Raw genomic sequence first — 25,478 nt, 5'->3', positions numbered from 1 at the left:
TAAAGACGGATCATGGTATCTATGGATTAGGATACGTACGATTCATGATATCTCGGGATCATGGTATCTGTAGAACATTGTATCTACGGATCATGGTTTCGCAGAATCATTGTTCTTGCAGATCATGGTATGAACGGAAATGGTAAGAATTATGGTATCTACGGTTTAAGATATCTACGGATTATGGTATGTAAGGATCATGGTATCTGTTGATCATGGTATCTACGGATCATGGCATCAACGGATGATGTTATTTGAGGATCATGTTATCCACGGATCATTGTATCTAAGGATAACGGTATCTACGGGTCATTGTTTTGCCGGATCAGGGTATCTACGAAACATGGTATCTACGGATCATGGTTTGCATGGATAATGGTATCTACAGATCACTTAATCTACGGATCATCCTATCAAGGGACCAAGGTATCTACGGCACTGGTTTCTACCAATCATGGTATCTACGAATTATGGTATCTACGGAAAATAATATCTAAGGATCAAGGTATCCAAGGCTTGTATCTACTTAGCATTGTATAAACGAATCATGGTATCTCCGGATAATGGTAGCTTCGAATTGTTATACTAATATATACAGATCATGGTTTCCACGGAACATTGTACCTAATGATTACGGTATCAACGGAACATTGTGCATAAGGATCATGGTATCTAGGGATCATTGTATCTAAGGATCAACGAATCTAATGTTGATTTCATCTACTGATCATGGTATATACGAGCCATGGTACCTCCGGATCATAGTAGCTTCGAATCATGATATTTACGGATCATTGAATATAAAGATCATGGTATCTACGGAACATTGTACCTAATGATTACGGTATCTTAGGATAATGGTATCTAAGGATCATGGTATCTTTGATTCATGGTTTATTCGAATCTAATATTAACGGACCATGGTTTCTGGATCACGGTATCTAAGGATCATGGTATATACGGATCATGGTATTTATCTAAAGATCATGATATCTCAACATCATGGTTTCTACAGATAATGAATTTACGGATCACGGTATCCACGGAACATTGTATCACCGGATAATGGTATCTACGAATCATAATATATACGGAACAGGGTATCTACTGATCAGGTAATCTACGAATAATGGATCTACGAGTCATGCAACTTCGAATCATAGTTTTTACGGATCATGGTATCTACGGATCATGGTATCGACGGAAATTTGTATCTACGGATCGTAGTATTCATCTACGGATCATTGTATCTAAGGATCATGGCATATTCTGATCAAGATATCTCCAGATCATGGTATCTTCGGATCACGATATCCCCGGATCATGGTATCGCCGGATCATGATATCAATGAAGCATGGTGTCTACGGATCATGGTATCTACGGATCATGGTATCTACGGATCATGGTATCTACGGATCATCATGGTATCTACGGATCATGGTATCTACGGATCATAATATGAAAGCACCAAGGTATCGTAGGAACTGGCATCTACGAATGAAATTATCTATGGATTACGGTTCATAATGATCATGGTATTTAAGGATCGAGGTGTCAACGGATCATGTATCAAAGGATCATGGTATCTACGGATCCTGCTACCTGAGGATCATGGTATGCAATAATCATACATTTACCGATCATGGTATATACGGATCACGGTATCTACGGATCCTGGTATCTTCGAATTATGGTATCGATGGATCATAGTATTTAAGAATCATGGTATTTATCTTCGGAGCATACTATATATAGAACATTGTATCTAAGGATCATGGTATCTACGGATCAAGTATCTACGGATCGTGATATTAATCTACCGATCATGGTTTCTTCGGAATATGCTATCTCCAGATCATGATATCTACAGATGGTGATATCTTTTGATAATGTTATGGATCATAATTATTATGTACGTAATTGCAATTTACGGATATTGATATATAAGGATGACGATTCATACAGATGTTTGTATTTACAGATGATTGTGCATATAGATTTGAAGATATTTACGGAAGCTGATATATGCGGATGATGGTTTGAACGGATGAAAGTTTATACTGATAATGATATTATCTACGGATGATATTATTAACGGACGATGGTATATGCGGATGAGATATCTACGGATGATGGTATGAACGGGGCGTGGGTATCTACGGATGATGTAATTTACGGAAGATGATATATGCGGATGATGGTATCATCAAATGAGGGTTTATACAGACGGTGGCATATACGGAAAATTGTTAATGTGGATGATTTTATCTATGTATGGTGATATCAACGGTGACTATACATACGGATGGCGGTATGTATTAATGTTGTTATCTACGGATGCTCGTATCGACGGATGACTGCATCTACGGAAAATGGCCTCTACGGAGAATGACATCTACAGACGATGCTATCTACGGATGTAGCTTTGTACGGATGATGATATCAACATGATCATGATTTCTAAGATGATTTTATCTACGAATGCTGGTCTCTTCGGATGATGGTATATAAGCATGATGGTAACTAAGGATGATAGTAGCTTCGGATGATAATATATCATGATATCCACATATGATGGTATCTAAGGATCACGGTATCTAAAGATGAATGTGTCTATGGAACATGATAACGCCATATAAGCACAAATCATGGTCGCTACGGATGATAATAACTCATGATATCTACATATGCTAGTATCTTAGGATCACAGTTTCTACAGATCAATGTGTCTATGGAGAATGATATCGCCATATCATGGTATCAACGGATAATTGTAAGCACGAATCATGGTATCTACGGATCAGGATAACTAAGTATCAATGTATCTATGGATATCAGGGTATCTCCGGACCACGATATCTATGAATCATGTTATCTACGGATCATGGTAATTCCAGATCATGGCAATTGCGGATCATGGTATCAACGGATCATGATATATACGAAAGATGGTATCTACGGTTTAAGGTCTGTACGGATAATAGTATATAAGGATCCTGGTGTATGTTGATCGTGGTATCTAAGGATGATGCTATTTGACGACCATGGTATCTAAGGATCATGGTATTTAAGGATCACGGTACATGCGGGTCATGGTAACACAGGATCATGGTATCTACGGATCATGGTTTCTACGAATAACGGTATCTTCAAATAATGATATCAAGGGACCAAGGTATCTATGAAACTGATTTCTACGGATCATGGTATGTAAGTATCAGGAAGTGAAAGGTTAGGTATCTGCGGATCATGAATCAAATGTTCAAGGTAACTTCGGATCATGGTATCTTCGGAACATGGCATATTATCTACGGTTGGTATCTAAGGAACATGATATCTAAGGACGATTGTTTATACGGATCATGGTATATGCGGACCATGGTATCTACGCATCATGGTAGCTACGAATGATGCTATAGACGGATATTGTTATCTATGGATCATGGTATGGTCGGATCTTGGGGCAACTACGAATCATAAAATTATTATTGTATCTCCGGATCATGTTATGTATCTACGAGTTATGGTATCTACGGAACGTGATCTCTAATGATCATGGTACCTAAGGGTCATGGTTGTTAAGGATAATTGTATCTACGGATCATTTTAAATACGGATTATTGTATCTGTCGATCATGGTAGCTATGAATTGCAATATCTACGGTTCATAGTCACTACGGATCATGCTATGGACGGATCATGCGGCATCTACAGTTCATGGTATTTACGGACAGATGAATCTACGTATCATGGTATCTACGGATCATGGAATCTACGAATCATGGTATCTATGGATTATGGTATCTACATATCAGTATATATAGGATCACGGTAGCTTTCCATCATGGTATCTACGGATCATGGTATCTTCGAATCATCATATGAACGATTCATTTTATTTATCAAACATCGTTTTATCATTATTTACCATGGTATTTCCAAACAGCGAATCAGGTATTGACTTACATTTCAGCGTGCGGCGCCATATTGTAAATGAGTTTATGCGAGCGCCAGCCGTGGGTTTCACGGAAACGCAGAAGGGAAAACGCATGCGATATACTAGTAGATAACGTTGAAAAATGCAAACGATAAGAACAAAATTGGATAACGCTGTTTTTTAAATATTTTTTGTTATTATTTATAAGTTTAATTTTTATTATTTATTTCCTTGTTGTTGTTTTTTTTTTCAAATTCGCGGCTGCAATATCAATTCTATTTAATTGCTTTATAATACCAGTGGTGTATGGGATGTTCAGCGTAGAGTTAGTACTTTGTCGCTTGACAGCAGTTCCCTCGGAAAGTAAGGAACCATTGGTTTTAACCTGACACTCTACTTTCACTTCTGGTTCGAGACAGTTAACCCAACCACACCATGGTACCCGCTTCTGTTGGCGGGTAAAGGGGACTGGCACGACTCTAGGAGAGGAGACGAGCGCCGCTAAGATTGCTTTAAGCCCAGTGAAAAGAAATGACAAGAAAAAAAGCAGATTACAAAGCCGGATCGGTCGGGGCCCGGAATAACAACGACCGCGCACTCCATCGCAAGAATCCAGGGTGGATGCGATCAAGATCCATCGATCAAGTTGGCTACAAAGGTAACAACCATAGGAACATTGAACATAAGAACACTCAATGCGTGCGGCAAGGTCCATGAACTGACGCAAGAGCTGAAGCAATACCGCTGGGACATCTTTACATCGGACTAGCCGAGATTTGGTAGCTAGGAGAAACATCAACAGACGAATGGCATAAGGTATGGGTCAGCGGTGAGGATTCTATACATCGCCACGGGGTTGCTTTCATCGTTTGGAAGGAGGTAGTCAACAGCGTGATCAGTTGCAACCCAGCCTCAAACAGGCTCATTTGAATCCGTTTATCAGCGAAACCTCACGACTTCACAATCATCCAGGTCTGCGCACCAACAGCTGAATTCAAAGACGATGAGATTGTACAGTTCTATGAAGAATTCGAGCGCATCATAGCCAAGGTCCTCAAGAAAGACATCCTCATTGTCCAGGGCGACTGGAACGCCAGTGTTGGACCAGATGCATACCAAGACTGGTCTGGGACAGGAGGTAGATTTGGCTTAGATAAGACATATGATAGAGGTTTGATACTTCATCAGTTCGCCAGAAGCCACCAACTCACCCTGGCCAACACGCTGCACCAGCACAAACCGTCTATAACAACGACCTGACATGCTCCAAATGGGCAAGTAAAAAACCAGATCGATTTTATACTGGCGCCGCAATGGTTCAAGTCTAGCATTAAAAAGGCGAACACAAGAACGTGTCCTGGCGCAGACATCAGCAGTGAATGTGACTTAGTGCTCAACACCATAAAGCTGAAGTTAAATAGCAAGCGCATTACAAAGAACCATCGAATTAGATTTTACTTTAAAAAAATATATCCAGTGATAGTAGATGTATTTCAAGCACAGACAGGTGGCAAGTTTGCAGCACTGAACATATTAGACAATGACATTGACGCCATCGACAATACAATCAAGGATATCCTACTGTCCTAAGACAGTACGAATACCTACTTGATTACTGGTAACGTGTAAAATCAAAAAGCATATGGGTAAAACAAGACATTCGTGTACTTTTATGTCTAGAATAACATGTCTACACTTCGTTTATTAAATATGATTTCATAAAATAAAACTTAAAGAACGTAAAACTGTGTCCATTCCTCTGACTAAAGCATACAGTGCGAACAATATTCGTGCGCGTAAGACCATTATCGGAAGGAAGAACGTAATGACGTGCACCCAAGGTAACGTCTGTGACGTCATAAACAAACGTGCAATTGAAAACGATACTAGCAACGCTTACAGGCACAATTAAAATCTGCGGAAATCATGAGTCTATTAAAAAATATAACGTCGGATGGCTATAAACGTAGAAGGTAATTAATTTATTAATAAAACAGTTCTAAAATCAATTAATACATTTGCGTTTCTTTGGTAAGTTTCTAGGTTTTTTTTAAATTTCCATTGGTGGGCGGGGTTATTTATTTTGGTTGGTTACATTGTAGAGTTTGACGGTTTTTACGCAGTTCCATAAATGAAATTGTACTGTGTTCTACATATCATTCAACATACTCGTTGATCGTTATTTTTTAACATTTCATTGGAATAAAACCTGTCTATTACATGTATATGTTAAATCATGATAGCCTGGAAACTGGTAGTTTCGGACACTTTAATTATACGACTGGCACATGCGTATTGACATTAAGCGAAAAGTAGAAAACAAGTGCTAGTTTATTGAAAAATGAAAATAAACAAACTAACAAAAACATGAAATTTAATTAGAACAATCCGTAGACATTTACTTACTAAAAATAGAGAATGACCCATTTGACCTCTCTGTGTCGCTTGGGCGCACCGGTAGGTTCCGACGCCCGGATGTTGTGAAGTTGCATGAGGCTCTCGAAGGGGGATTTACATTGATTTTTAGTGCAACGGTATAAGGAGAGTGTCATCTTCATTTTAAAACAATTAACATGCCAAAATGGGCTCAAACGAATAATAAATAGGTACAATTGTGATATAACCATGAACAAATAAATATAACGTCAGTAACGTTTCGACGGTCTCAATTAAAAATGACGTTTACATGTCGAGCTGAAAAAACCGGACTTGTATTGTTTTCGATTGAGACCGATTGAGACCCCGTGTCTTAATTATTTTTTTTACCTGTATCGAACTTCCCTTATCCTGCTTGATTTAACAAAAACGTGTCTCCTCTCCTTATGACTCGTTTCTCGTGACAAAAAGATAGATGCACACAATGACTGCATTTATCGCAATATGCCCAATTAACAATTTTAAGATAAGGATTTTTTTCCGATGGTGGGTAAAAACTCTTACATACACAGCAAACCTCAGAGTCTTCATCGGAAATGTCATTATCGCTTAAAGCAATTTCAATGGAGTTGTTGTGAATTCCACTTGTCGATGGTTGGGGACTCGTCGGATTCGTTGCAGTTGTGCCAGTAAGGGTTTCTTTTGCGTACAGCAGTTGCAAGAAAGTGGCCTCGGTTATTTGTTTTCTACTGGGTTTAAGTTTGAATATGGCCTTTTTGCGAGTGCATTTGGATACTTGTCTTCGAAGTATTTATCAACTGCCTCTTTGCCAGTTTTCATTGCAATCACCTTCTGTAAGGCGTGTCTTCCCTGAAAGTCTCACACGGGAACAATTTTTTAGCCTGAATCTCCTGTTGGTTAAAGGGGTATATTCCCGTCTTTCTAAAGGCTTAAACAATATTAAGGGACTCATTGCATGCAAATATGCCGTGCACGCAATTTCTGCCATGTCGTATTTGGTGACTGATCTATCCATATGCCTATGCATAAATGCAGCGCATTCCCTGTAAAAATGACCTTTAAAGGGGCCAAAAATAGCTACGTCCAATGGCTGCAATATGTGTGATGTATGAGCAGGTAATACAAATAAGATAATATTTTTTGAAATAGCCCATTCAATAAGGTCCGTGGATGTGTGAGAACTATGCCCATCAAAAAGAAGCAATATCGGTTGCTTGTCATTCTCTCCACGTCGGACGTTCGGAATAAAATGCTGCTCAAGATAAATTTTTAAAACGTTACTGTTTGACCACCCGGAAAAATCATCAAAGTTACAGTGATCACTATACGCATTTGTGTTGTTAAGGCTTCGTGTATACACTGTTAAAAGTGGTTCATATTTATAACGAATTGAAAAAAAGATATTTGCGAAGGGCGGTTTTTTAAATGACAATTCTAATGTATAATTAAGAACGCGTAAAACGTTGTTTGTTTTCACAATTAATCCGACTAATCAGAATTTACCTTATGCGGTACGGTGGCATAGAGGTGACATTTATTCCTGTTTTTTTTAAATTGCACTCCTCTTTTTTTCTATCTCGTTCCCACGACATCATAACTCTTAATGAAAAAGGGGCAGTGCAGTAAATAAGGGAGGGTGCATTAAACAGTTTATTTCATCGCTCTTTTTTGATTGCACTCTTTTTTAATTTACTTTTGCACTCCTCTTTTTTTCGATCTCGTTTCCTCGATTTAATAGGTCGTTCCCACGACATAACTAACTCGTTCCCACGAGTTAGTAAGTCGTTCCATAGAGTAAGCTAAAATTATCTTCTCGTTTGCTTTACCTCGAGTTAGTAAGTTGTTCCCTCGAGTTAGTTTGTCGCGGGAACGAGATATAAAAAAGAAGAGCGCAATTTGTTTTAAAAACAGAGTGAATTAAAATTAAAGAGGAGTGAGTGTCTCCTGTATGCCACCGTTGTGCAGATCGCAGGCTTTTGTTTGGTATTACAGGTTGAGATTTCGATCAATTTCGCAGTGTTTGTATTTAAATTACTAAATTAACTATAAGGTCTGCGGTACTCTTTCTACATTTAATCACAGTTGCTTTTTTTAACTTTATATTAAAATAAATTAAAATATTTAAAAAGTAAAATGGAGATTATGAAGATTTATGCAAGTCATGTTTACAAATATAAAGTTTAGCCGACCTACCTTCCCTTTTTTGTCGATTTTAGTGGAAAGTTATAAAAACTTAATTTTTAACCTGTGTGGGATTATGATCTTTGTTAAGGTAAGTAACCACTTATACAAGAATGAACCGGAGAGAGAATCCGTTATTGTAATAAATATAACTATTATTGATAACATATATACATAATTTCCTACAGTAGCAAGTTCAGTTAACGCAACGGTTGCCTAGTTCACGCGCTTCTCACCACGGTTACCAGGTAAAAAGAGCACTCGTTTGATAGCAAGATGTACTTAATTTTATCTTTTTTTTAGGTTTGCGGGTTTTAGATTAGTTGCATCATTTGTTCGTTAGATATATTCCTCCTGACCTCAACAGGAATATTTAATCAAAGCGCTGTAGGCACTGAAGGCATGGGGCTAGGTTTCGTGTGACGTAAATGGCATTTAGGATATTTTGTCCGAATTTCTCCCTTTGTCCGAATGTAAACGGATTGACCCTAACGGTTGAGTGCAGAAGCTCAGAGACGGCAAGAAAAGACAATAGTTGTGTATATACTACAGTGTACATAGACGGTTGAGAACAACACGATACTGGCTGTGGAAACGATAACCTTTTGTTCAACTCTACAGATCTGGTAGAGGTTCGTCTACATAGGCGGTGAACATATACAACAACAACATGGTCGCAAAAAACTGTTATTGTTGCCGTCAAATAAATCACTTTAATTGCATAATTAACAGATCAGGAAAACACTCATACTTCCTTTGTAATGTCAATACACAAGAAAATCCACTTAAGCCCAAGTATCACTTTTGCCGGCGGAGCCCCGGTCCATCCCGGTTTGCTAACGTTTTAGGCCGGTCAACAACCCGGCAGAGTCCCGGTCAACCCGGACTGACTACGGTTTATCCCGGTGAAGCCCCGGTTGTCGACGATAGTGCCCCGGTGAAAGCTAGCAGCGTCCCGGCATAGCCCCGGATGTCGCCGGTAGTGCTCTGGTTGAGCCCCGGTGAAAGCCGGCAGCGTCCCGGCAGAGCCCCGGTATACCGTAACACCGCCGGCACTCACCGTGTCTATACCGGCATCAGACCCCGGCAGAGCTACGGCAACGCCCCGGTTTCACCCCGGTCATCGCCGGTAATGCCCCGGCGGAGCCCCGGTGAATGCCGGTGGCGTTCCGGCAAAGCGCCGGTTTTCTTATATACCGTAGCTATACCGGGACAATAACGGCATTCACCTGGGCGTTGCCGTAGCTCTGCCATGGTCTGTATGGGCCCCGATGGAGCTACGGTGCCGTTCCGGTTTTTCCGGTGCCGTCCCGGTTGTTCCCGGTGCCGCGCCGGTCGTTGCCGGTTCTTCACGGCTCATCCCGGCTCATCCCGGAGGCATTTAACATTTTAATACTTTCCCGGTGGAGCCCCGGTTTTCCCCGGTTCATCCCGGTCGTCCCAAATGGAGCCCCGGTTCATCACGGTAGAGTCCGGGTTTATCCCGCTAGATGCCGGATCACGCACCGGGGCTCCGCCGGCATCATAGTGAGACTGGGCCGTTACCATGATAAAGAACGGTGTACAGATTGTGTACGTTGTCTCAGGTAGAACTTTTCGCGCTCGATTTGTGCGCTCGATCTGCGCAATGAAATATCATATCCGGTAACTTCGTATATTTCCGAGAATGATCACGATCATGAATATCTGTTGTTGTTTATTTTTTCATTTTCTTTTTTCTTAGATGTCTCGTTAACGAAAATAAAATAACAATATCTAAAAATATGTTTATAAATACCAAATGTAATGTCTTAAAAAATGTATCAGAAAAAAATTCTTCTTATTTTCTCCCTCACTTCGTTCGTCCGAAAATAAATTAATTCTTTGCTTACTAGCAAACAAATGACAACAAACATTACAACAAACACCAAAAGTAGAAAGCGGTTCGCTTTTATCGAATAAACAAAGAAGAAACTTAAGTATGTAAATCACGTCAGCCAAACATGAAAAACAATACAAATTATCAAAACTCTAAACTTTTTTATACTGTTTCTTTATTTTCTACACTGAAATGATCATTCTTCTTCCCTGCTGAGCAACGACTGCTCGACAGTCGATGTATTGCTGAAATTCCCCGACAAAACTTCTTGATTTTCCGACATTTTACCAACACAATATCAAACTTTAAACAAATATATTGAACCACAACAAGCGTTGTCTCCTGTAAGCGGGCCTTGAATGACGCTATACCCGCCAAAACTCACGAAAATCCCGTTCATTAGTAATCACGCATGTTTATTGAACTGTGACGAAAAGAATAGCAATTACTGTCTCCGTAGACGCTCGTATCTGTTCGGCCTAGACCGTCAAGTGATGAACTTATTCTCGCATGAATATGCAAACGATAGTTAAAGCTATGTCGTAGCCAATGCTTAGCAATTTTGCTACAATAATATTTTATACACGTTTTATGCCACTGTCATGTTATATAGTAGGGATGTCAACGAATATCCGAATATTCGGTCCCGGACCGAATATTCGGATACTATTTTCCGAATCGAATATTCGGAAGAAAAAAATCAAAAAAACATCGAGTAATTTCAAAGACTTTGTATTCGTGAAATTTGCTTCAAACATTGTAAAAAAGTTGTTCCTCTTGTCACAATGTTTAGTCCGGATATTTCGTCGCTATGGTGATGACAGTATACCGGTCATAAATCCCGCTAATTGCCTAACAAAGACAGTCACTTTGTTTCAAAATTATGATAGGTTCAAATCGCATCGGCAATCAAAACACCGACCTGCACTTGATCCAATGACTCGAATTACATTTTAAATTATCAAAGCTTAAATGAGTAAAGGAAAAGCCGACTTTGTGTAAAAAACAAATAAGACCGTATGGCAATTAAAACACCAACCTGTCTTGATCTAAAGACTCGAATTACATTTAACATGATCAAAGATTAAATTAGTAAAGGAAGTGCCGACTTGGTGTGAAAAACAAAAAAGATCGTATGGTTATAATCAAGTTGTCCAATCAAAAAGCTTTTAGAAAATAATTTACTCAACCTCTAATGAGTATTTGCGTATCGTATGGTCCAAGCTTTAATTAATTACTCAATATTCAATCAGGTATTATATTTTAAGTCGCGTATGTTGCAATGAGTGTTCTATCTGTACCTGCAACTTCTGTGCCATCTGAGCGCATAGTCTCAACCACTGGATTGCTCATCAATAAACTAAGAAATAGACTCGCCAGTGATCTGGTCGACGCAATCGTGTTTTTAAATAAGAACAATGTTCATGTGCCCAGTGACGTCGATCCGAGTGACTTTTTAATGTGGCAACGGTGTTTTGTTTGCATGTGTTCGCTATGTAAATAATACGTTTAAGTTCAGTTTAAATTATTTATAGATCTAACTGTTTTGTCATGTAATTATTTTGTCGTCATGTAAATATTATGTTTCTCGTTCTATTGTTGATGTACAATATTAAAGCACGTGTTCGCTATGTAAATACTACGTTTAAGTTCAGGTTGAATTATTTATAGATCTAACTGTTTTGTAATGTAATTGCTTTGTCTTCATATAAATATTATGTTTATCGTTCTATTGTTGATGTACAATATTAAAAGTTAAAAAACAGTTTTCGTCATTCAATTTTAAAAATTAGCGGCGGCAATGCTGTGTCAATATTAAGTCACTTCCGGGGAACTTCCGGTAAAAACGAAAGTAGAATTCATAGAGTAATGGTACGGTAAACAAAGTTGATTTTTTTCTAACAGATGTTGACCGAATATCCGAATACCAATATCGGTATTCGTTGCCATCCCTATTATATAGTGATGTTCTGTATTTATTGAGATCTGCGAAGAACTTCTTTGATTGCGCATGAATGACCGCCAAGTGGTAAATCGGACTTTTGGGAATTCATTCATTCGTGGGTTTTGGCAACCAGCCAATTCTGACTGTCTCAGAAATTTGTATCATTACTATGCCGCAGAGGCGTATTTAGGTGGGGGGCTAAGGGGCTAAAGCCCCCCCAGCTGGCTGGCTAGACACGATTTTTAATAAACATGAGCCCCTTACAGTTACAATCCACTTGTGTATTTCCTGTCATATGTCCCTATTAAGCCATAAACAGCTGTCGATTTGTGTGATTAGCCCCCAGGCATGTGTGCAGACGATCTAACATTCGTCAGCTAAAGTGCACGCTTCATTGACCGTAAGTAATAAACTGCGCTATTTGATTGGCTGAAGAAGATACATTCAACTAATGAAATTCATCCATACATTTAGCTATAGAAAAATGTTTTCAAATGGCTGCCGCATGAGACTTGTGAAAAACAATATTTCAATTTGTAGCAATTAAAGAGTTTAGACGAACACAATGGACAATCATTATTATTTTTTCGGTAATTTCTTTGATGAATTTAGTTGGTATTAGCTCTTTAGAGTGATAATCCTTTTGAGTAACAAGTTATTGCCAGTGAAATTCAACTGCACACTTAAAGCGGGTTAGACGATTTTGTCAAATATTTATGAATTTATATAAAATGTGTAAAAAACGTATTATATATAATTTCAATATAAATTAAAATAAAAGTTAAGAAGAACATGTGTCGAAAATGCGAAATAAGCCAGATATCTAATTCTGAAATTGAAAACGGCTGTACAGCCGAATTCGCCAGCATGTATACCATACATGTACGATGTGAATCTAAACTTAGTTTAACGGTTTGAGTTCCTGCAACAATATCTATTCATACGACACACGAACACTAACTCCAATCCTAATACAAAGACGAATGCTTCGGTTATTGTAGGAAAATATGTACGTCACAATCGGCTCGGGGCGCTAATTTGTCTTTGCTGCATTTTATGAAATTCGGCTTTAATGTATAATTTTTCTTGTCTATTTTGTGTTATTGTAACATTTTTTTATAAATATATTACAATTAAACACATATAAAAAATCGTATATACCCGCTTTAATGAATGGCAATTATTTTTTTTGTTTTGATTTGGTTATTTTACAAATAGGGCTAACTGCTTTGATGTTCATTCATAGTTTTTAAAATTAAAAAAGACTCAAAAATGAAGAATTACTTTGCTATATGAAACTAAATCATTTTCTTAAAGCGTGACAACATCGAGGCAGCAACACCCGAATTAAATTACACAAGAAACCTAACGACTCCCTTTGTTGACACTTTTGTGAACGAAATGGACACCCAATTCAGTGATTTGCAGACTAAGGCAGCCATGGGATTGAAGTTTATACCTGAACAAATGTGCTCTTCTCCTGTCAGTGCTTGTGACCTTGAATGGTTCAATGATGATCTCCCTTCCCATCAGTCCCTCCCTGCCGAGTTGCACTTTATATGGCAGGCTAGGTGGAAAGGTGTACCCAACCCACCTACTTCCCTTCAGGGCTCTGTTGCACATTGTGATTCCCAGCTGTACCCCACCATTTACACTGTTTTGTCCATATCATGTGTGTTCCCTGTCACATCATGCGAGTGTGAAAGGAGTATCAGTGCCCAAGGACTTGTTAAGACAAAACTAAGATCATCAATGGGTCAGGACAGGTTGTCCGCTGTGTGCCTGCTTTCCATTCATAGGGACATGGACATAAACATTTTAATGTTGTACCTAAGTTGACCTAGTAGGATATCCAACAAGGTTAAATAGGAGGTCCACCCATCTAACTCCGTTAAAAAAAGTTATTGATAAAGATAATGTCTCCCACCACTTTAGTGGTTTGAGAGACATTTGATTTACCCCTTTGTGTCTGTCTGTCCGTGTGTCTGTCACACTTGATGTGTGAACTCAAATTCTTATTTGTTTCACATGCACTTTTATCATGCAAAATGCTGATTAGATAGCTGGAAATCGCATCATTTCAAGGTGCCATTCAAAAAAAATCGACGACGGAAGGGGACACCCCTCCCGCACCCTCCCCTGTTTAGCCCCCCCCCCCCCCCCCCCTCTGAAACATTTCTGGGTACGCCTCTGCTATGGCCTTAGGGCTTCGCCCCAGGCCAAAAATCAATGTGTTCCTGTTTTACGGCAAAATGTCCATGATCAACTACTGCGGTTCTAATGTTCATTACCAGCTTTATTCATGTACATATTATGGAAATGAAGAGTTTTACCAATAGGGAAGATTAGTCAAAGCAGAATTTGATATACATCCTTTATTTTCTAGAACATGAGTTATGTCTGCTAAATCTGCTATATCTGTTACTAGTTTTAATGTTTGCTTTATCTTACACATATACCATATTTACTAGCTAAACAGACGTTAACAATTCCCAAACTATTGGACCAAAAAAGAGCATACTAGTGTTTAATATCTAAAACAATTATGTACTTAAGGTAGTGCACCTCTAATGATTTCCCGCGATTTCTTCGAAGGTTGAAGAGCCTACTATTAGGTGCCGTAGCCTAGTGGTTAAGGCGATAGACTAGAAATCTTTTGGGATATTCCCGCGCAGGTTCGAATCCTGCCGACGACGTATACTTTTTTGCGACGCGTTTTATTTATTTTCTAACGTAATTTGATTTAATATGGCATATAAGCTATATTTATTGTTAAATATGTTGCAATTTTTATGCACATTTTTCAATTATTAAAATTAAAACAACGTTATGGCGAAATTGGGTGATTTACTGTTGAAAATACGAACCATGCATGTTGCATTTTTATTTTTATTTCAAAAAGTAAACGGTAAATCTGTCTAGTTCTTGGTATTTTTGCTGTATATAGTGTTTCTATAAAAAAACTAAGTTTAAAATATGACATAAATGATACTATTTTGAATTTTATGACACTTTGTTTTTAACCGACCCAATTTTTACTTGGCTGAAATCACTTACATTTCATGGTGCTCTTCCATAGATAAAAATTTGTAAAAAATAAATGTCTGTAAAAGAATACTTATTTCATCTTGTTTAAACTTTAAACACCTTTACAGCATCTGTACACACCAACTGCATGCCCATATTTGGAAATTTGAATGAATTATGGAACTTTTATATACCCCAGGGGTGAAAATAAACTGGACAAAAGCCGAGCGTGGGGGTGGTTTTGAAAAAATCGGTATATTTTTTTAAAAAGCATGGAAAGCCTACCTACAAATTTGCATGTAGTTCAGTGAAATGATGCTGATTAAGAAAATAATTAATTAGATTATATTTGGATATGTGCCCATTAGAGGTGCACTACCTTAAGCAGAGAATAAAACCTATTTACTGGTTCGTTATTGGTAAGCAACACTATTTGTGCATTAAGATAATTATATCGATGCATTATTAACGACAATAACTATGGGCGGTTAATCGTTTTCTTTTAAATTGATGAATCACCCAAATCAATTAAATGAAATAAACACTGTGTGAAATGTAGGATAAGCGAATTACACATTTTTTTAACATTCCTTCTTAACTATATATAGTTCATCTAGTAGCACGAAAGCGAATGATTAAAAAACCTCCGAGCCTAATAGAATGTGACCGCTAAAATAGAATAGGTCTTTATCATTAGTTAAACATGTCAATTGACTTCTAAATGATAAGGTAATTACATGTACCATGGACAAAGTAGTTGTTTTACGAAACTGTAAATTGATTTGCAATATAGTTATTTACATAGCGCGCACCTTAGTAAGCTAGTTGGAGATAATTTGATGCGGGTCACTTTCAGCTGGTATCGGTCCTGGATTTATTTAAAAAAAATAATAAAGAACTCAATAGGCAGGTAATCCCACATCGATAATATCTTTGAAGGGCTAACACGCAATTATTTGCCTTTAAATCACACGACAGAATCCGCGAACGATCAGATATTACACACAATGTATTGGCCTACTTACGACCAATTATCTATGTTCAAATCTTTTCATGACCTTGTCTTAATAGTTGAATTTATATCAGATGCAAAGGATGCCAACACGTCGTAATAAAAATGGTTATTTTACAAATTAACGTGCAAAAAGATTACTCAATAACTGTTAAGCGATGTCATGATGCAAATAAAACATCCTAAAAAAACATATCGGTTTGCACAAATATAAATGTTTGTAATAAACTAGACACCTATTTCATGCATAGTCTTCAGAAAATCATATTTAAAAATAACAGAATATCTAGATCACATAAATTTCTAAAGTTTACGGCATTCCGTTAGGGGTACTCGTTTTGGCATTGTAAACCTTTCGATTACACGGCTATATCGTGAAAAAACGAGATCGCAATAGTAATATCGTAATATCGAATGGTCATTTCATCCCTTTGCATCGTGGTATCAGGTTCCCGCCTGTGTTTACTTAATGGTCGAAAATCGAATACACAAACTTATATCTTATTCTTGCAAACACGCATCATGATCTCGCATCGTGTTATCACACCTACGCATCGTCAAATTTGTGATATATGTAAATTTGAATACCATCCTTCTGTTTGAATAAAAACGTATGTCGAGTCATTTGAAAATAACAAAATGGAATATATAATATCAGCTGAGCGACATCTGGGATCTCTGTTCAAATGATGAAACTTTAGGATGTAAAATGAAGCTGAAGATTTGTTTTACAATGTGATCCGACCGAATGAAAAGGGTGTACAACAAACTGTGCTTTTGGCTTAACGATACAAATTGTTATTTAAATGTAATTTGTTTGTGTGTGCACATATAACCAGGTCAAGCAAATTTCTTGAAGACATCAAAAATACGACTGTATATATATATATATATATATATATATATATATATATATATATATATATATATATATATATATATATATATATATATATATATATATATATATATATAGGCACACCCTGGCTTAACCAAAGAAAAATTGAAAACGAAATATTAAACTAAAAAAAAATCACAACTTCGCAAACAATTAGGCAGTTTTTGAGCAATTAAATGAACACGGAACGACATATTAAATGCAACGTCAGTGGCTAAATGTGTCTGAATGAGTTACATCAATGTTTACTCCTTAACCTTTTGCGCAGCAGACTAATTGTATTAAAACATTTTTAAACAATCAATATGCTCTAGAAATATATAGTTTATAGTATACAATATTGAATAATAATCTTGCATTTAATCTGTATCATATCACGGCAAGCGCAAACATATATGTACAAAAGAAATTAACGATCGATTATTTTTCAATTATTATGGGAACATCGAGCATGGGCTAAGAACAAACAATTGAGTCAATAAATTGTCCCTATGTGTAAAAATCACATGTTTTATATCTGAACGTCATTAGCCGGAATACTATTAAAACTAAAGTAGCATATTAACAGGCCTGATTAATTTCTAGCACAATTAATATAACCATCAAATAATAAGTAAATACAAAATATGAACAACCAATTAAAAACAACGTGTTGTGCTGTTATTTATGCCACCTTGGTAGATTTACAATAGATCTTGCATACATGCATTTATAACATGATTACTTTCATTATTACAAACATGTGGACATAGCTACGATGTGTAACCAATGATGTATATAAATCGACATATATACTCATTTGGTTATCACATGTGTCTGCGATATTATGTTATATATTCAACAATAATATTTAACGCACATTACACAACACAGGTTTAAATATAAGCTCTCTGTACTCTAAACGTGTTTTAAGTTGCACATATTTTTAATATTGACTATTTAAAATTCATCAAATCATAATTTATTATACAGTTATGTTCTGCACATAAAACTTAAATACATAAATGATAAATCGTACATTACGTAACTAAGGATGAAATATATATTGTTTTTCGTAAATCCTTAATGCCAAATTTCCTTACATGATATATTAGTTCACCATTGGTTGGCTCTTTTCGAGATTGATTCTGATCCACATTATAATTCCCGTAAAAATATTCCATCTCTGCGTTTCGTTTTATGATTGCGAAAACATCCAGTCCTGTTCGACCATTAAGGAAAATTATTTGACATACTTTTTTCATTTCTCATTTAAAAAGAAACTCGACGTCATGACCGATGAGCCATTATACAGATTAAGAATTCCAAAAGATGTAAAAAGTGAAATATTGTGATAAATAAGAATATTATATGAGTTTTATATTCCAAAACATGTTATTTATCTAAACCCTTAACGCGATGTGATTTAATGTTTTTAAGACTCCATTTATTAGATCATATGAAATCGTACATTATTTTCAAACACTACTTGACTATGATTTTGGTTTTAAATAGTTTATTGTATATTAAAGTAGACAGTGCGCACTGAATGCGTTGGTACCAAGGGACTTGGAACGGACGACTAATATGAATTTTGTTATGAATGCAGTGCATTTATATATTTATGTATGAATGTTTTTTCCAATATTTAAAGTATGAAGGCATACATAAATCCATATCTGATGAATGTAGTTCGAAATTGTCGCTTCTCTTTGCTCATTAATCCGTAGGTTGTTATATTATGATGTTTATGGCACATACCTATCTTAACTTTTTCAGTGCTGGGTCCGAATTTTGAAGGCCTTTGCAAACAGTTTGGATCCAGATGAGACGCCACAGAACGTGGCGTCTCATCATGATCCAAACTGTTTGCTATTCTAATAGTATTCTTCGATTTTTTTTTAAAGAAAATTATAATTTTAGAAATTCAGCAGACGGCAATTTAGCAGACGACAAATTTCCCAGCATGCAAAGGGTTAACTGTGATAATTTTTCATCCGAATCTCAATTGTTATAAATGCAGGAACGGTTTGGGAAATTGTTTTGATATGAGTTGCTTTTGATGATATAGATTATCGAAACTTAAAACGAAACTCTTCAAGAAATAGTGTATGAAGATAATTATTCTCCACAAATTTCGTGTTCGATGCAATACGTTTAAAAGCGCCAATTAACAAGTTTGCGTTTTATAACATCAATTCTAAAATCAAACTCGCACATTTTAACGAATGCCAACAAAATAAATAAAATAGTCGCGATGCTGAGAGCAGCATACTATGAAAACAACAGATATCATTTTAAATGCAAACATATGTGACATTGATTGTACATCGACAGAGTAATTAATATCGACATGCGCACAAATGTGTCTTCCTCCAACTGAGGGGTGTCGCTAAACCTGTTAGAACCTGATCTTGACTTGTTTATTGTGAAATTACTCGCTATATTACGCGTTCATTTGCAAACAAGACATCGAGAGTAGTCAACGTTGTAATAAAGATATTTCTCGAAAATGACATCATTAATATTGAGTGTTCTGTGTGTTAGTGTTTTAGGGCTGTGTGAATGCTGTAGTTGCATTGAAAAGACCAAATTAGAATTGGGTTGTGAGTCAGATTTTAGTAAGTACTAGTATGCTAATTTTTCAAACATTTGGTCACGGTAATATTGTATAGCTAAAATAGATATATTGGTATTATAAATCGTTCAATGCTGTCAACTATTTTGTAAACAATTTCTTACCAATCAAGCATTTAGTTTAAAATTTAGTAAGTATAATGTATTTCAGTATTCCAGACCGAAGTGAAAAGTACCCATCGAAATAATGCGGATCCTTACGATTTGTACTATAAGATTGACAGACCAAGCTATGAAAATACGTACAAGGTAATTGTCTTTCATATTTAGATATGAATACATATTCAATTTATACTTTATATAGTCATTTGTATTATAAATTTATAACTTTCTGTAATATTCTAATGACTTATATTGAAAATAAACATACCACATCGTAAATTCGGATTAAATAAAACAGTATCAACCATATGTCACCCAAACCAGTATAACTGCCCTGATTTATTTATATAAAAGTTGTCTCTCTTATGAAGAATTGACATTATAGCCATATTTAAAGCAATTGTTTTCATATTTCTTAACATAACATCGTTGACAAATAATGGTGAAATATAGTTTATATCTTAACACTTGATTTAATTAAGTTTAATCGTCAATTAATAAAATAGTATTCGTTATTCTACTAAACCTAATTTCAAAACACGGGAAGACATAACAAAAATGTAATATTTGTTTAAAATTCTTTTTTTCTTTTTTCTTTTTTAATTCAATATCATACATACAATGTAAACATGTATATGATCATACAACATAGTGATTGCACAAAGCAATAAAGTTCAAACATGTTATACAAGATATGCTGATATATATTTTTTGGAGAGAAAAGAAAAGAACAACTGAGGAATAGTTATGAAAAATGATGAGTTGTATAAAGTCGGAAGAAAGCATGCTGGACTTGTGTGTTTTGTTGTATATTCACAATGATCTTGTCAGATTGAAAAAAAATAAAAATAAAATAAACATAACTGTTTTAGAGAGATGAACTAGCATTATAGTGAAATGTATATAAGTGGACAAAACATTATGAGAATTTAATTCGATTCCATTTTTGTTCAAAGATTTGTAATGAGTCATTACTGAGGGCTATTTCTTTCTCAATCTGGATTTTTAGTTTAAGACTATGGACAAAGCAATTAAAATTCGGTACTTGTTTTTTGTACTTCATGTTTAAGATAAAATATTTCATCAATATGACGATACAATTCACAATATTATTACAGTTTATTGATTTCAATGAGTTAATTCCGAAACTTACATTTAAGAAAGATAGTTTAACGTTTAGTTGATGTTGTTCAAGAAAAGATATTAATTGATTCCAAATAGGCTGGATGTGTTTGCACTCACAAAAAAGATGTTCTATAGTTTCAATGTTTTCAGTGCAGAAGTCACACAGATTTGAGTTAGATAATTTGCATTTAAAGAGATATTTATTTGTAGCTATAATTCTATGGATGTATTTATATTGAAAATTTCTCAGTGTGCTTTCAATAGTTGCTTTATATGGCATGGTAAATATGTGTTTCCAATTAAGTTCATTTTCTCCAAAAAGGACTTGCCATTTATGTTGGATTTTGGAGTTTTCTGTAGGGTTTTTAATTTGTAGTGTGTAAAATATTTTATTTGTTTTGTTTTTTCTTCCAAGTATGTTTTCTACAAATGTTGTTTGAGTACATGGTGTATTATTTGTATTGATTTCAGATTTAATATGTATGGGTATGCTTTTGATTAGTGTGTAGTATTTCAGAAAATTATTTGAAGGTATTCCGTATATGTAGCATATATTATCAAAAGAGAAGAAATCCTTAATTCTGTAGTCATATAATTGGTCGACATATTTAATGCTTCGTTCAAACCAGTCTTTATAGAAAAACGTCTTATTGTTTGAAGTTATGTCTTTATTGTTCCATAAAATTGTTTTACTGCTGGTTTGGGTTTCTAAGTTATGAGTGACATCACTCCACGCTGATAGAACATCAGACAGAAATATGTTTTCGTTTGCAATTTCATGTAAGATAGTATTGCTGATGTTACAAATTCTTAAATATCAAAATATCAGATTCCATAAACACGAGTTTTGAATTATTCTAATAAGATTATACAAATTGGGTCTCAAATGTCAATAACATGTTGAGTATTATTAGATTGTGTATGAAAGTAAATAGTTATGTTCAAATGTTGGCTTTCTTACCTGTTTAAAGTGGTATGGTAAAATGAATAACAGGTCTGTATTAGACATGGTTATAGTTAGAAAAACCTCATTGGATTATAAAGAATAACAGGGATTTCAATAGTTTTTCAAAAAGAGAAGTCAAATTACCTTGTGCTTGAAATCGTCAGGGGTCAATATACGGAAATATAGATAGTTTGTTTATTTATATTTGTTGATTGTTGTACAAATATTACTTTGTATAACTTTAATTATATCCTGTTCAACTAAATAACCACATTTTTTGTAATAAAAAATAATTTTTATGTTAGTTTCATGGAAAAATTTGTATCAACATGATGCATGGTAGATAATTTGTAGGAGTCAAAAGTGACAACATTACAGAATGCTTGCATCAAAATGTATGATCCTGCTTCAATTGAAATCCCTGAATATCTAGACTTGCTTCCTAGACGTCTGCTCGGTTTGTGTCGTAAGAGTAAGAGTCTCTATATCCCAACAGGCAGATATGCTCAGAATAACATTCCACGAAATGAATGTTATTTGTTATGTTGTAATAATGTTGATTTAGAATAGAAAATCGATTGTATGTGTATATACAGCTGTTACACTAATTGCAGAAAAACATATATTATTCGAAGAAAAAAAACGATCCTAAATGATACTATATAATAATTTCAGTGCCCCTTCGATAGAAAACATACCCATCGATTGTATTTATTGGTGTTTGTATTTTTAATTTTCGTTAACTTATATAATGGTATGTTTTTATTATTATATACGTGACAGAAATTAACGTGTACATAAAAGTATGGAGACAATGCACTGTTGTATAAGTTTAAATAAACTGTCTGTATGATTAAAACATGCATTTTGACTTTTTGATCTCGTTATATTGTTCGAAAGCCACATGGACGTTTGTAAACCGCATTTTAAACACTATGAAATATCTTAATTGGTGTTGATATGAAAACTCCAAGTGCTTGTCAATTTTTTCAGTTCAATTTCAAGCAATACGTGTCAGCGGCGAACACAGATAGAGTATACACAAGAGAGAGTAGCTCATTGTGCGGCGTCTTTTTAGAAGAGGAGAAGACATACATCCTGTCAGGTACAGCGCTCTCCGATGATAACTGATTACATGCCCTCTTCGTTCAGTTAGGTATCAAGATCGAAGACTTTAAAGGATTTAAATGAAACTTACTTCACGTAGCATCGCCTGTTTTCTGACAATTCCGTCAATCCGAATGGTCCCGAGTGTGCATGTTTATGGAATATTTTCATGTGGGTCAAACTCTGTTGCTCTTGCCTAAATTGTGGTCAATTAAACTAAATATATGTTTTTCTTTTAAGGATACATCATAGACAAATATCTATGCTAACAGTTTAAAGTTCGACCACTTTTTTATTTTGTTTAAGTTACGAGTGGTAATGTTCTAATTTCCGAGGGAAATTAACAACGGTTGTGTACTTATGTTTTCTATATTCCTCATGTTACACTTAATTTACAAGCACACATGCATATTGATTGCATATTTAAATATATATCTAGTAAGTATTGGTTGATAAATAGTTATGTTCATTAAATGAAAAATTATTAAATAATTGGTTCAGGAAAATATGAGGGCAAATATTGAGGGCTGACAACTTGGTATATTAGTGTGGAACGATCGGTAACGCGCTGTTAATTCTTCTTCTTATTATTATTCTTATTATATGTATAATTATTATTTATTCAGGGCGTGTAAATAAAGAAAAGCAGCGGATGGAAATCAGCATTTGTTCATCGTGGGTTGAGGCGCCAATCAGCGCAGAGTCGCAGCAGCTGCTGATGCAGTTCAAACACGAGACCGCTGTGTGTCCGGAGTGAGCTGCAGCACAAACGAAGAAATACATATGGACACGCTTTGCTAAAATAATTGTACAGTGTACAATTTGCTTACATGTCCAAGTAAACGAAAGCAATCGACACATTGTCTTTATAACTAAATTGAAGTCATCCTTGCATTTTTTTTCGAGGATCATACATATTTTATACATACTTCGATCAGAATGTTCCAATCGTTTTCGAATAGTACATGAACGAAGGCGACCAAATTGGTAAGAACATCTCTTGAATCGTATAAATTTGTTTGGATTAGTGGTTATTCATTATATACATGTATTTATATCCATGACAAGAAAAAAATGATTGTCTGAACAGCGGGAACATATAAAAATCTGCAAACATTTAATGGTCACATTTTTATTCGAATAAAAACTTCGCATTAAGTTGCAGTTATTTTGTGACATTTTAACGATCGGTTTGGGGAAAGTGTCTTCGACGTATAACGGCCTATGTACGATTAGTTGCCTAGACACTGTTTCTCACCCATGCCATAGTCTTTATACTGACGATTCCGTGAACGGTAGACAAAGTAGCAATACACGGTGTTTCAATAACTACCTATTTGAATTTCTCGCTAAATTGAGGTTCAAACATATATACAAATATAGCGACATAATATCACGATTAAGACGTATGTTAAGTTTATTGCCCTTGTTGTTTGAAGGGCCATTTTATCGACATAATTTACGATTAAGACGTATGTAAAGTGTATTGCCCTTGCTGTTTGAAGGGCCATTTTATCGACATATTTCACGATTAAGACGTATGTAAAGTTTATTGTCCTTGTTGTTTGAAGGGCCATTTTACCGACATAATTCACGATTAAGACGTATGTAAAGTTTACCGCCCTTGTTGTTTGAAGGGCCATTTTATTTATTCGAGTGCATTATGACGACCTTTCTTAAGTTGGAAACCTTTGTACTTCATATTATCCTGTCTAGTGTGTTTGTCCTCTACTGAATTCGCTTGCATTAGGCACGGAGTCTGAGTAACGATAAAACGATATTTTAATAAGTATTTGTTTAATTTACGTTTATCTGACATACAACTTGTTCGAGTGTAACGACTTGGAAACATATGTGTTGTATATGTCCCTGGGTAAATTAAAGCCGTCCAGTTAATGTACGTACAAGTGACATGGATAGTGATACAACTCAATAGTAATGCTTAATTCTGGCCGCGTGGATGTACTTTTTTCGAAAAACATTAGTTATTGTGAATAACGAACAATGTCAGTGTTTAGGACTTTGTACTGGCTGCAATATTTGTTAGATAGCATGCATTCTTATTAATTCGCGTACACGTGAAATTGAAATGGAATAGGATTAGCGGTACCGTACTGGTTTAATGATTATATCTGTGTTAAAGGTACGCATTTCTGACAATTACTTTATCTTATAAAGACCTATGTCGCAAAGGGCAAAGACAATACTTCATACACTTGCTAGGTGATGTATTTACTTGACGTGGAGTAAGATAAGTAATGGCACGATGTTAAATGTTCATTATTTTGGCGGAGTCTAGGGTACAAATATCCGCCAAACAAGAGTT

The 25,478-nt window shown here is 35.6% G+C and overlaps 2 protein-coding genes across 2 annotated transcripts in view; both read left to right on the top strand.

The window, feature by feature from the left end:
• LOC127876766 (uncharacterized) overlaps positions 1–25,478 on the top strand; it is a 332,105-nt gene that overhangs the window by 84,207 nt on the left and 222,420 nt on the right. The window lies entirely within an intron of this gene.
• Positions 5,779–24,266, top strand: LOC127876786 (uncharacterized). Its single transcript, XM_052422260.1, has 4 exons — positions 5,779–5,911; positions 20,024–20,121; positions 23,039–23,150; positions 23,779–24,266. The coding sequence occupies exons 1-4, from the start codon at positions 5,893–5,895 to the stop codon at positions 23,907–23,909; spliced, it is 360 nt and encodes a 119-aa protein (XP_052278220.1). The 5' UTR covers positions 5,779–5,892; the 3' UTR covers positions 23,910–24,266.

The sequence above is a fragment of the Dreissena polymorpha genome, chromosome 4, assembly GCF_020536995.1.
Source record: "Dreissena polymorpha isolate Duluth1 chromosome 4, UMN_Dpol_1.0, whole genome shotgun sequence".
NCBI lineage: Eukaryota > Metazoa > Mollusca > Bivalvia > Myida > Dreissenidae > Dreissena > Dreissena polymorpha.
The sequence above is the reverse complement of the archived record's forward strand: the minus strand, read 5'-3'. Positions and strand labels throughout refer to the sequence as shown.

Coding starts and splice junctions, on each gene's coding strand:
- LOC127876786 (XM_052422260.1), top strand. Junction 20,122..23,038: donor GCTATGAAAATACGTACAAG/GTAATTGTCTTT, acceptor CAATTTTTTCAG/TTCAATTTCAAGCAATACGT. Junction 23,151..23,778: donor GAAGACATACATCCTGTCAG/GTACAGCGCTCT, acceptor TTATTTATTCAG/GGCGTGTAAATAAAGAAAAG.